At 41.5% G+C, this 13804-nt stretch overlaps 1 protein-coding gene across 2 annotated transcripts; it reads left to right on the top strand.

Moving 5' to 3' along the window:
• Positions 1 to 122: 122 nt before the first annotated feature.
• On the top strand, positions 123 to 9001 carry NMRK1 (nicotinamide riboside kinase 1). Of its 2 annotated transcripts, XM_074166849.1 has the most exons (9): positions 123 to 192; positions 2317 to 2429; positions 2849 to 2939; positions 3591 to 3639; positions 5081 to 5252; positions 5334 to 5405; positions 6430 to 6536; positions 7460 to 7549; positions 7931 to 9001. In XM_074166849.1, the coding sequence occupies exons 2-9, from the start codon at positions 2401 to 2403 to the stop codon at positions 7948 to 7950; spliced, it is 630 nt and encodes a 209-aa protein (XP_074022950.1). In that variant the 5' UTR covers positions 123 to 192; positions 2317 to 2400; the 3' UTR covers positions 7951 to 9001. The 2 variants fall into 2 exon arrangements, with proteins under 2 accessions (XP_074022950.1, XP_074022951.1); XM_074166850.1 differs by lacking the exons at positions 7460 to 7549; positions 7931 to 9001 and having other exon boundaries at positions 5880 to 6525.
• Positions 9002 to 13804: the final 4803 nt, after the last annotated feature.

A 13804-nucleotide genomic window follows, 5' to 3' on the forward strand; every position in this document is an offset into this window, starting at 1 on the left:
TACAAGCAGCGCCCCCCAGTGGCGGCCGCAGGCGCTTCGCCAGCCTCCGACAAGGCGCCTAGCGAATCCCCGCCCGTGCCGAGGCTCCGCCCCGCCCCTCTCCGCGCTTTGTCCCCGCCCCCGAGGGAGGGGCGCTGCGAACGGGAAGGGGCTTGAGGCGGCGGCCAATAGGGGCGCGCGCGCGCGCGGGCGGTAGGTGGTGGCAAGGCCCGAGGAGCGTGGGCGAGCGTGTCGTGTCGTGTCGTGTCGTGGCGCGACCCGGCGGCACCGGTGGGTTTGCAAGGTGCCTCGTCCCGGGGGTGTGACAGCAGCTCCGTGCCCCGCGGGGGCCGCCCTGCCCCGGCGCGGTGGTTAGGCGCGCCTGTGACAGCTCCGTAACCGGGCATAAGAGGGGTGGGGCGTGTCCCCCTGCGCGGGTGGCCTTCGGCCGGGACGGTTTCTTCTGTGTACCCTCCCAGAAGGTGTCTTTAAGCAGCGGTTAAAGTGAAATGCCAGCCTCAGGGGCGCCGATGTGTGGCTACCTGTTGGGGGGGCGCGGGGCTGTGTGGCGGTTGGCGTGGGCTCGCCTCTCAGCCCCTCTGCCAGCCCGGGCCTGGGGGTTTGGTGCCCGGGAGAGACATTTCTCACCCGGGTCTGGTGGTTCCTAGAAGGAATCATGCCTCGGCTGTTACCTTGTGCTGGAGCTTTGTCACACTATGCCATTAAAAACAGGGTAGTGGCAATTAGGGTTATCATGGGGTTACATTCTGTTTAAGGATGCTAAACCCACTGGAGTAGTTAAGGATTTGTGTGTTGCAACCTTGGTGACAGATTTCGCCGTTGCAATTCGCGTTATACATTACTCTGGGGGGAGGAAGAGTTGGTGGTTGGTTTTTATCACCCTGGTGTTTTTTTGCCTTAAAGGGGGATTAACTTTTATACAATGACGTAAATTAGAGTCCAAAGCTCAGCAAGTGCATCTAGATGTTATTTAGTTTGTTACACAGCATTTTTTGTGGGACAAAGGCTAATCCTCTGGAACACAAACCCTACTGATGATTTTTGGAAAATTTGTTGTTGTTGTTGTTTTAAATGGACTGAGTATCATCAGTTCCTGAGAACGGATTGTCCGTTTGAGCTCTTAGAATAGATAGCCCATACGATAAAAATGCATCACGTCATTGAACCTGAGAATTACAATATTCTTTGAAAACCCTTGCATGCTACCTTATAAAACTTGCCAGTGCCAACTACTGTAGGTATGCAGCACCATTGCAGAGCAATGGCTGTCATACTGGTGATGACTTGGACTAGTCAGTATGTCTAGTTTTTTTTCTATAACAGAAAGAGCACATAAAGCAGCCATGCAAAGGTCACATCACAGACCTGTGAAACAGTTGAACTTCCGGTCATTGCACCAAGTGCAAAAGGATATTATTATTTCAGACTCCGTGTATGTCTAAAACTTTTAACAGAAATAGTGTGGTTTTATTTTCATACTGATTCCCTGTAACAGTCTTTTTTCTAGTGTAGTACAGATACTTGTTTGTTGGGGACAGGAGACGGTGTTACCTGCTCAGTCCTTTCAGGTCTTAGGCGTCATAGGCCTTACCCCCTTATGACCTAAGAGGACAAGAGTGTTTGCATGTGGTTAAATAGTTATTAGTTGGTGTGTACTCTTGGAAAGCAATGTTTGACAAATGTTAAGCTGGTTTGACAAACTCTGTAGACTAGTGCTGCTGTCAAGAGAAGCAGCCCTGTTGTCCTTCTGCTACATCATACTTTTGCGGGCATAGGTAACTGAATGGTAAACTGGAGGGAATTTGTTCAGCTGAAAACTAAAATTTTCCCCTCCCTCCTCCTTTGCAGAACTGGTTCTTAACTTTTCCAGTATAGTTCACTATGGACTCTGCAAACACCTGCTCCAGAAGAAAGTTCTAGGAAAAGAGTCAGGGAAAGTACAGGATTGTGGCTTCTAGCAGCTCTGACCACTGAAGGTGTTCAGCCAGCCAGAGCCTCAGGGTTGGTTTCCAGGCAGCAGCAGGGCATATGGGTGGACAAATGTAATCTTTTTCAGAGTTTCAATCATTGATCGTTTCTGGGGAAGATCAAAGCTACCCAATCCTTCTCGGTGCTAAATTAGCTAGGATGGCTTAAACTGCCTTTATAGCATTTTAATGACTGCAGATTATTCTGTGGGAGGAGGAGCAAGTGTATGCTGTTTTTTTGTTAGCATTAAAAACAAGTAGTTGAGGTTCAGACAGTAGCTTTGCAAAAAGAAAAAGCATAGGACAGAAAATAAATCTTACCTATAATTGATGTTTCTTGACATAATAGCTGCTTTCCTTGTTGCTGAATGAAGAGTTTTCACTGGCTACTATTTTTGACTGTGAAAAGGAAGAACTGAGGAGGAAACAAACTATGAAAGTATTGGTTATTGGCCTTGGAGGGTAAGTATTAGCAAATTAAATTTCCTCCACAGTTTAAGACTGGTCTTCCTTCAGAATGAAGTGATGTCATTTCTATTTCCAAATGGATAATTTTTTGAAAATAGATTACAAGTACAACATACAGTTGTCTCATTTTATGGCATGTAACTCTTAGGAAATTTTTCTGTCTCTGTTGGAGATCTCAGGTGCCACCTCTCTAATCTCCTTTGTGGCACTGCTAGATTTACTGTCTGGAAACTGTTGGAACCTGCCAGAAAGTTTCTATAGGTAGAGAGTATTTAACGTGAATAAACTTTAGGGGGAGTTTGGATTGTGTATTTGCGTCTCACTATGTAGAAATGTGTGTGTGAGCTTGTACATATGTTTAAAAGATTGATTTTTTGTCTTGATGCAGTTTTTATTATGTTTTTCTGTCTCAGTGTAACAAATGGAGGGAAAACAACACTGGCAAAAAAGCTTAAGAAAATGCTTCCCAACTGTGATATAATCTCTCAAGATGACTTCTTTAAGGTAATAGTATTCATGGAAAGACCTGATAGGTAAAAGTAGGCTCGAGGAGATTTTAGTATAATTTCTTCTCTTTTCAGTTCTCCTGTTGATAAACTTTTAAAATTGACACTGCTTAAAATAATGTCGACTTCATGAGAAAGAGAAGCAAAATGAGCACTGGGGTAATTAAACTTTCAGTGGCCAAAACCACTGAGTATACCTGGCACCTGACACGAAGTTTACTGTCGTCTTTGATACCCTTTTAAAATAAGGGTGTATGTTGGATGCATTTTTCAAGATACTTTGTGCTAATGAAGTTAATGATACTGTGTTAACCCTACATCCATAGATAGTTCTTTTCCTTCCAAATCAAAACAGAAAAACAACTTTTCCATTGATGTTGGAGTTGTTTGTTAAGGAGGGTGAAGCATCTTCTTATTTCTTAAGTAAAGCTCTAATGAACTTAAGAGGTATGATTTGGAGAATTTGTTGTTCTAGATTAAATAAAGTGTTGTATTTTAACAGTTGTATACAGCAGTTTAATTTTGAAGATAAATTTAATCAATCGGGATACAAAAGTGTATAACCCTTATGTTTGAAACTGAAGAGTATGTCTCTGTGACAGTGGTTGTAAAAGCAGCCTTGAAAATATTGAAATTTTTTCCCCTTCAGCCAGAGTCTGAAGTAGAAACAGATGAACGTGGATTTAAGCTATATGATGGTCAGTAACTTTGATGCATTGCTTTTGAATGTTGTACTGAAATTCTGTTGTGCTGAGCTTGAATGTTTCTTCCCCTCCTCCTGCTGCCCCTCTTCTCTTCTGAGCAAGACATTAAACAAATGGTTGTTTCAGAGCAATCCTTTGCCTAGTTTGTTTCAGCTCAGCGAGGTAAATAAGAAAACTTGCTGAACTAATAAATAGCTCAAGCTAGTGCTTGACCTTTCATTTTCTCTTTTTAATCCTTTCCTCTATTTCTGCAGTTGCGTCATTTGCAGTAGCAAATGGTACTGTTCAGGTAAAAGTCTTGGTTTGCAGCACTGGCATAATCTTAACCTCATCACTTTCTATGTGACGATGGGTTGTTTTTTTTTCACTTTGGTAATGAAGTCCTGGGATATCACCACTGAGTCTCGGTCACTGTCATACTCCAAATCAGTCTAAACTCAGGTCTGATTCTGACACCTTTACTTCATGTCTGATCTCACATAGAGACCAAATGTTTTGAAGTTCATGGTTAATGCTGGCTCAACATGCCAATTTAGTCTTATGAACTAGATCCAGATCCCCTTTTGGTTCAGGTCATATCTAGTTGTGAACAGTTGCTTATTTGCCAATCCCTGTTGACACTTGGTCATCACAAAATGCATTACCCAGAACGTTGGCCAGGACCTTAAATTCTATCTGAAAACTGATTCTTATCAGCTATGCAGTCTTTGGCTCTACTGCTAGAGTTAATGAAACTGGAATGTGGAACTGGAGGGATAAGTTGGACGTTCTGGTTCAAAATCTGTGTTTAAAGTTGCTCTTAAAATCTCCTCTAAAATGTGTCTACTCTTACGTTATCCAAAGGCTGCCTTCTCTCTACCATTCAGTACTTACTCAGTATGTTCTTGCAGACACAATGTCTGCAGACAAAAACAGGTGCTACATTGTGCTGGTTTGCTTTGTATGCCGTCCTCCTTTCAGTCCATCCACCCCCAGCTTCCAAATACCTGAAACCAATGAAAATCCAATGCAAAAGAATTTGAGTGCACGCGCTCCTTTCACCTGTGTCAGTGACAACTGACACAAGGGTGGAAGTCTTGGAGTAAGTTTTTACAAGTTTTGTGGAATAGGAGAACAGTCCTGCAGTTTGTACTGTCAAGGGAAAGGCTGTGCAGTGAGTTCACACTTTGGTGCTACAGAGTTGAGAGACCATACCCACTAGAAATACCTCAGTCCTGGGGAAAGCTTTAGTTTCAGGGTATCATCAGTTGCAAACATGGAACTACTAATATACATGAGACAGAATTTTTGGGGTAATTCTGTTTCCTTTCATTTAGACTTGTATGTAGACTATTAGATTCTTACTGATTAACCTAGAGGGTTAATCTAAGGGTCGTTCTTTTTTCTTTTTAATTCTCTGTTTTTAAGGGGTGCCTGACTTTCTGTTTTTATCTAGTACTCGATGCCCTCTATATGGATGACATGGTGAAAAGTATTCGCAATTGGATGAAAAACCCAGCAAGCTCAGGTGTTGTGACAGAAGAGCCACAGAATACATGTGACAACCTGAAAAATACAGTTCATGTTTATATTTTGATTGTTGAAGGCTTTCTGCTATACAATTATGAGTAAGCAGTAGTATGTAACCTGGTATATTAAAAGCTGCCCTAAAAAGGAAGAGGTGACTAAATATGTTGTTGTTATTTTAGGCCACTTAATGAACTATGGAATAGAAGATATTTTTTGACCCTTCCTTATGAAGAGTGCAAAAGGAGAAGGAGGTAAGATTATTTGGTTATTGCTCATAAAGGGTCAGTGCATCCCCTAAGCTGGAGAGGTTCTTTTGTATTAGCTTTTCTTTGGTGCTTGATAAATGCAAACTATTAAGATCATCTGTCCTCTGATTTCCAGGGAAGACCATGTGGGTGTTTAACCAACATTAACAAAAGTATGCAGGGATGTGTGGGGGTTTTTGTTTTGTTTTTTTTTAGAGCAGAAGGATATTAAAGTGTTAAATGTTTTATGAACACTGAAAAGAGAATTTGTTGTCCAGGTAAATTATTCAGGTTACTGACTGCATATTGGAGTTAAACCATATTTAAAATGAGAAACAATTAAAAAAATATAGTAAGCAGCCTTATCCTTAGTTGAATACAGATACATGATGATTATTGTTAAAGTAACAATGTTCATGTGTGGTTTTAGTGTATGCTTTGTTTAGACTGTGCATTAATTGTACTGTATATCTGATGTAGATCATTGAGCCCGTGTCTGACTTGCCTCCAAATTTGGAGCAATGCTGTTTGGTTGGAGGAATACATGTGCATGAAGTCAGAATCTGCTGGCTCAGTGAAGAAATCCTCTATTCAGCTGGCTTTGGTTGATTCCACTTTCTCAGTTTCTCACTAGACTCACCTTTAAAGGACTTCATTGTCCAGGCTGGAAGTGACTAGACAAAACTGCTAGTCATTTAAAACTTGAGAAATCTGTATAGCCATTAAAAAAAGATAAAAAGTAATTTGTTTTGGTAACGCTTTCGATACAGCTTAACTTACATATAATGCCTTTTTCATTAACAAAAAATAAAAAATTTACCTTATCTCAAACATAACTTGATTGGCAGAAATAGGTAAGTTATCAAGAGTTTATATTGCAGATTATATTGAAACAAAGGCGCTTCATTTGCACTAACAGTTATGTGGCCTGCCAGTCTTTTTTTGTTTTGGATAGATGCTCTTACAAAACCAGCTGACAATAGGGAAAAATGTAAAACTTGTATGGGAAAGCAAATCTATTTCTGTGTAGCACCAGAGTCTATCAGCCAGCAGATACACCGGGGTACTTCGATGGACACGTGTGGCCTATGTATCTGAAATATAAAAATGAATTGGAAGAGAATGCAAGTAACGTTGGTATGGTAGTCTTAATTTTAAACTTATAAAATGCTTACGTGTGGCATTTGTGCAGTTTTTTGGGGGATGTGGGGGTTTTTTGAATGGGACAAAGTTTTCTTCAGATGTTTTCGTGGCACTTGGACAGTAGGTTTGTACCACTTGTTGGTTTATTTTTCAAGTCTGTAGGGCTTTTTCTGCTTTTTTAATAATGAAAATTATGATGTTAAAAAAATAGAAATGTTCTGATCACTAATTGAGTCCATTTAACAAGCTAGTTAGTGTGTGCACATATGCATACGTGCATATGGCTAAATAGGAAGCTTCTGAGACTGATGCTCTAGCAGAATTCCTCAGAACAGAGCTGAAGTCCTGGTTGATAAGCTTAGGATACTTCCCAGGTGCTGACTGTACACACTGCAGTCACCAGTCTTGGGTGAGAAGCTGGGCCAGCCGATGGGCAGTACCTTGAGCTTGTGTGACGTTCACCCTTGTACAGCTCTTGGACTGCCTACTTCTGGAGTGGAGGCCAGAGGAAAGAGAAGTTGGGTGGTTGCTTCATCCTTACCGTGCAGTGAGAATGGGAACCACGATGCCCTCTTGACTTGCTCAAACCCTAAAGCTGAGGAAGAACTTGAGGTCTTCCGCTGCATAGGAACCTTTCTGCTGAATTATTCCATTGCTGTACTGTCTTAATGTTATTACTGCTACCCTTATGGAGACTTTCATACCCCAAAACATTGTAAATTAGTTCTTAGCTAGGATAGTTTTCCATAATGTTATTTTTTAATATGTAAAATGGATTTGGGAAAGAAGAAAAGAGAGGTACTGATCTTGGTTTTTATCTCTTCTGATGGCACCCATAGGAATACTGAAAACTACCAATTGCTATTACAGATAACTGGCATAGAACTCATGAAAACTTCTTCTTTTGTCTTTCTTAGTTTATTTGGATGGAACAAAATCCCAAGAGGAGCTTTTATCCTGTGTGTATAGTGATATAATAGAGGATTTAAAAAAGCTGAGGGAAGGAAGTAAGTAATGTTATGGGAAATTCAATCTGCTTATCCCATTCCAAATTAACAAGAAGCTAATCCTTTTATATGGAAATACTGCAAGGATTATATAGATCTATATCTCTTTAGGTATTATAGTCCTTATGCACGTTTGCCCGTTACTCTAAGTTATCATAAGCTATAACTTTTAAGTTCCTTGAAATTGGATATTCTGAAATAAAAGGTGAATCCACTATTATTTAATAATAAAATAATAATGAAAAGGGAATAAAAAGAAGGAATATGGGCAAAACATCAGCGAAAGCAGACGTGTTGGTGGTATTAGTTTCTAATATACAGTGAAGTCGCATGCAAATAGAGAAATGACACTAAAGGTTAAATGTGTACTTTTTATTTTAGATGAGCCGGTCACAGCATGATAATGTAGAAAGCCTGGGTTCCATTTGATACAAATTGAAAACCTCAAGACTGTCATATTTGGCGAGCCAACCAACTGAGCTGATGTCACGTGTATGTCCCTAATACTAGTTCATACAACACAAGTAGATTTGTAGTGACTATTAACTCTGTAAGCCTCAGATATTGTTAAGTAGTATCAACAGTGCATTATTCTTTGTAATTCCTTTAATCAGTCATGCTTTGGCTGATCTTTAAATCTGATTGAATGCATACATTCTGAAGAATATGAACATTTTTGTGTACAAAACTAAACTATAAAGATGCAGTTCTTTTGGATTAATAAGCATATTCGAACATGGATGAATACAACTTGAAATGTTCACATCTGAATGACAGTGATTACCTCTAATATTCTTATGAGCTTCTAATTACTGGTAAACATGGCTAGGGGAACTAGCTATATGCTGTGGCAATAGTAAGTTTAAGATTGTATAAGCTGTAGCAGTGCTTATTCAGTAACTGAAGGTGTCATTGAATACCTTGTAACTGAACTTACTTAGACTTTAGCTAAATACCTCCGTGGTGTTTGTCAAATAATTTTTATGTTGAGTATTGTTTGGAGCAATTGGGAATGGATATTTAAAAAATCCAAACAAATGTGAAGAGAAGTCAGGTTGTTGGAAAAAGATGGGGGAATAAGATGTCAGAGAGAATGCAGATGCATCACTAACAGGGTTAAGTACGTATATTGTGCAGAGATCCAGGACTGGGATGGCACAGACTACTAGACAACAAATACATGCTTCAGGGAGGAGGAAGGAAGAAGTAATTCTTATTAATATTCATAGCTCAAGTTGAAATTATAGTAATGAAAGTTTAGCTATGCTAAACATATGTTAAAGCTTTGTTGTAGGATTTGTGTACATATATTTAGATAAACTGGGAAACTGGGAAGTTGATCATATTTGGTTGCTGAATAAGTAATGTAATATATTAACTCTTACATTTTCTGTACAGTAGCTTACATTTTTATCAGCCAGAATAAAAATCAAGCTACAGACATGAAAAGCCAAGGATGGACTACATCACTTATTATGCGTCAGATGAACTGATCATTGTGATTGAAATGTAATGCTTTATTGTTAACAGGATTAAGAGTCTTAAACCTGTATATAAGAAAAAGGTCTTAAACAGATTACAGCTGTGTAGAGCTCTGTTTAAGACCAAGTGCTTCAAAATACTAATTTGTATTATTATTTTGCAGTAAAATACTTCAAGTTGCATTTGCTCAAATGCAGTGATGAGCTATCTGACTTTAAACTGTATTTTTGTTTTTATTTCCCTTTGGAAGGGGTGCAGCTGTGAGAGATTAGCTAATACTTGGATGGTTGTGGTGGATTGACCCACTAGGCCGTTCTGTCCCTCCCCTCTTCAACTGGACAGGAGGAAAAAATATAACAAAAGGCTTGTGGGTCAAGATAAGGACAGAGACATCATTCAGCCATGACAGTCACAGAAAAAAACAGACTTGGCTTGGGGAAATTAAATGTATTGCCAGTCAAATCAGAGTAGGATAATAAATAAGAAAAAATCTTCAAACACCTAGGCTGAACTTCACTCCCAAATTCTCTTCCTCCTCCCCCTGAGCAGCGCAGGGGGATGGGGGATGGGGGTTGTGGTCTTCTCATCACACGTCGTCTCTGCTGCCCCTTTCTCCTCGCGTGGAGGACTCCTCACACTCTTCCCTGCTCCAGCGTGGGGTCCCTCTTATGGGAGACATTACTCCACAAACTTCTCCAATGTGGGTCCTTCCCATGGGCTGCAGTTCTTCATGAACTGCTCCAGCATGGGTGCCTTCCACAGGGTACAGTCCTTCAGGAACAGACTGCTCCAGCATGAATCCCTCAAGGGGTCACAAGTCTTGCCAGCAAACATGCTCCAGCGTGGTTCTGCCAGGAGCTGCAGTGCCAGCTTCCCACAGGGTCAGCTCCTCCTTCGGGCATCCATCTGCTTTGGTGTGGAGTCCTCCACAGGCTGCAAGTGGGTATCTGCTCCACCATGCACCTCCACGGGCTGCAGGGGGACAGCCTGCCCCACCATGTGCAGGGCAGGAAAAGATTTTATTATGGTAACCTGGGACAGATTGCCTCCCCCACCCGAATACGTAGAGTCCCAAGCACCTCTTATCTCTTTGTTATGGTAACCTGGGGTAGTTTGCTTCCCCACCATCTGCATATACCCCTGCATGGGTGCCAACATGGTGTCCAGCCATGGATCTCAGAATTCGGATGATTGCATTACATCAGGAAGTTCACTAATGAGCAAACCAGGACATTGCATATGCTTGATATGTTAAACAGTGCAGGTTTTATTATCCACCTCAGTGGTGCTTTCCCTTGAGCTTCAGTCCCAAGCAGGGCTCCACTGCGTCAGGTCACAGTTAGTGATTAGCAGTGGTGTCCCAGAGCTCCTACTGTGGTGATGCTATGGTTTCCATAAATCCAAAGATTTCACTTGTTGAGTGCTGTGCTTTGTCCCTGTGGCATCTGTACCTGCTTTTCACTTGTAACAGCATGGTCTTCACCAGGAGCTGCAGGGCAATCTCTGCTCCAGTGCCTGCAGCACCTCCTCCCCCTCGTTCTCCAATGAATTTGGTGTCTGCAGAGTTGTTTCTCACATACTCTCACTCTTCTTCTCTGGCTGCTGATGCAGTTTTTTCCCCATCTAAAATACATTATCACAGGGGCACTACCACTGTTTCTGATGGGCTCAGCCTTGGCCAGCAGCGGGTCCATCTTGGAGCTGGCTGGCATGGGCTCTGTTGGACCCGGGGGCAGCTTCTCACAGAAGACACTCGTCTAGACCCCAGCTACCAAAAGCCTGCCATGTAAGACCAATACAATGGTAAAGGGAAGAAATTTTTTTGTTGTTGCTTTTACCATCCCTGCAAGGAACTTGAAGGCTTATGGTGCCCCTTTCATAAACTTTTCAAGTATTTTCTTGCATGGAGAAATGTGTGAGTACAACTTAATATGGTAAGTTGGTTCCAGAGGAACATAAGGGATCCTTTTATGAATTGAGCAGGATAGGAAGTGAAGGGTTAAGACTGAATGGGCTTGTCCTGGTTTGAGGTAAAATAGAACCAATCTTCTGTTCAGCAATTTTCCTTTTCAGCTAAGCCTCTTCTAACTAACAACTCTTTGAAATTAATGGCATATTTTTCATACAATGTCTGCTTCCAGAGACTGATAAGACCTGATTATTTATAATTTATGCCAAGGAATGGTATGCAGAGTGGTTCTTCTTATAATTATTGCTATAACAACCAAGGTCAGATAACTTTGTACCATGTTGGAGGGTCAGAAGTGGAAAAGCGTAGAGGGGTCACACCTCTGCAGAGAAGCAGACAAGACTGGTGACCCCAAACTGACCAACAAGGTATTCCATTCTATCTGCCCCATGCTCAGTATAAAAGCTGAGGGATCAAAAGATCAAAGCGCTCTTTCTTCAGTGGCTAGCATCCCAGGAGGACCCTATCTGTTTGTCTGCCTTTGATCCCAATCTGAGCATTCCTGAATCCAGTTCCTGAGTTCAGCTCCCATCGATTGCCAAGTCAGTCTGGGACTCTCCTAGTGCTTGTCAGTGATGTGATCATCATCTTGGGAAATTATATAGGTTTGTATATATATTGTACATATTTAATTATTTTCTCACTAATATTATTACCTTTTCTCTTTATTATTAATATTTCATTTACGTAGTTTACTTGCTTTGAAACTCATCAGTCTGTCTTTCTCTGATTCTTCTCTCACTTGGGAAAGAAGTTAGAGGGCATCTGCCATTTGTTTTAGTGGCCAGTCCAGCCCAAACCACAACGGGGCTGCCCTCAGGAGGAGGAAGAATTTCAGTATTGGCAGTCCCAGCGTGATTTTATTCAGCAAGTTTAGCTGTGATTCAGAGGAGGGACTGAACAATTAAATCACCCAAGTGTGCAGATGATACTGAGCTTTCTCAAGTAGTCTGATATTAGTCCAGTGGCAAGGAGCTTAGTTTTGTAAGATCTGGCAAAAGGGGTAGATGAGCTCCAGTACAGACGTGTGCATTTGTGGTGTAAATCATTTATCAGAATACACATGGTACTGAACTTGCAGTTCAGCAACACGTAGTTGCAACTCAGAGCAGAGATCTTTGGCAGTTCTCCTGAACATCACCACGTTGTGGAGCAGCATCAAAATATTAGGTAGGCATCTTATGGAAGGGTAATGCGAACAAAACACGTGGTGCTACTTTGCTCCTGTGTAAAACCGATGGACACACATTTTCAGTATTGGGCAGTTCTGGCTTCTACATCTGGAAGGAGTCCATAGTGGCGTTAAAAGAGTGGCAACTAATGTGATCAAGGGAATGGAGAAGCCATTTTGTGAGGAGAGACTAAAAATGCTGGAACCCTTTTAGTCTGGAGAGAAGACTGAGGGGAAAAAGAGCCAAGATTTACAAAATCTTGAAAGCTGCGAGTCAAGTGGATGCAGATCTAGTATTCACCAAATTGTACAAATACTAGCTTAGGGGGGAATCCTCCTTTGCTTGAAACAGATTTACCAATTACATTAAGGTAATGTTTCACACAGCAGACAGTGAGTTCTGAGATTTAATGCCATAGGAGGCAAGCCAGTACCAGCAAGTTCAAAAGGGACTGGGAAGATTCATTGACACCACACCCGTAAGAAGTAGTAGAAGCAGCAGGCAGAGCTATACCATGGATGGCCTGTGAAAGCTGGCCACGCTCACCTGTGGTGTCTAAATTGTGTGTCCTCTTGCCAGTTGCTACAGCAACTCACCTTAGTAGAAAAAGACAATGAACTCTTTGAGTCTCTTTGGGAGATAAAGTATTTCAGGTGCCGTTATAAAAGCTTACAGAATTCCCCTGCAACATTTGTATGTTGGTAGGATGCTTTTGCTTTGAAGGTGGTACAGCCCCTGAGAGGAAAAATCTACTTTGCCCCTGGCAGATGCCTTTTGACTGCCAGGGCTATGCTAGCTCTGTAAAGTGGCTGGGGAGCACTGCAGGAGAGGAGCCTGCAGTTCTTTTGTGAAGAAAAGATGTTTCTTTGGAAGTGGTGTCACATTCCGCTGGCTGCAACTTCAGGCTGCCACAGCTGAAGGAAAGGTTTGCTAAGTGTCTTGTGGGTGTTTAGAAACACAGTGGCAATAAAAGTGTTGTTGCTCTATAGAAGGCTATTGGCTTACATAAGAAGCAGAGAAATGCAAGCACAGGATTAGTTTGACGTCAAGGAAGCAATTTCTTCATGATGTCAAAACAACAGAATATGACAATGTAGTAGTCATAAACACTGATGTAGTAGGAACAAACTTTTTATGTTGCAGAGCTATTACTAGCTCTCTAACCTTCACAGTTCAGTCTAAAAGCTGAATTTCGAACTGTTTATGCTGTATATCAACTCAGATTTTGTCTGATAGGTTTTGTCACATACATGGTGTTTCCTACTGTATGAAACCATTTCATGAGCTCTTGGCAACAATGACTCTTTTGACCATCCAAGAATGATGTCTGTGCTTTCTCTCCAATACTGCACTGAACATACCTTTGTAGTCAAGGCTGCCCAGTCAATGTAGTTGCAGGAGAGCCAGAGCAGTGTCAGAGTAAAGAAAACTGGAAACATTAAGAGTAAAGTGAGAGTGTTTGTTGTTTCCAGAGAAAAAGGGTAGTGTGCCAAAACCCACGTCCTGTTCCCCTTTGACGCTACTTGGTGTACTAAAAGACTACAACTTTCTGCATGTGGAGTGACTAGAACACTGCTCTTCAGGCTCTCAAACTGAGGCGGGGGTTAGCCCTTGCAAAGGCGGCCCTCTGCC

This window comes from Numenius arquata, chromosome Z (assembly GCF_964106895.1).
Source record: "Numenius arquata chromosome Z, bNumArq3.hap1.1, whole genome shotgun sequence".
NCBI lineage: Eukaryota > Metazoa > Chordata > Aves > Charadriiformes > Scolopacidae > Numenius > Numenius arquata.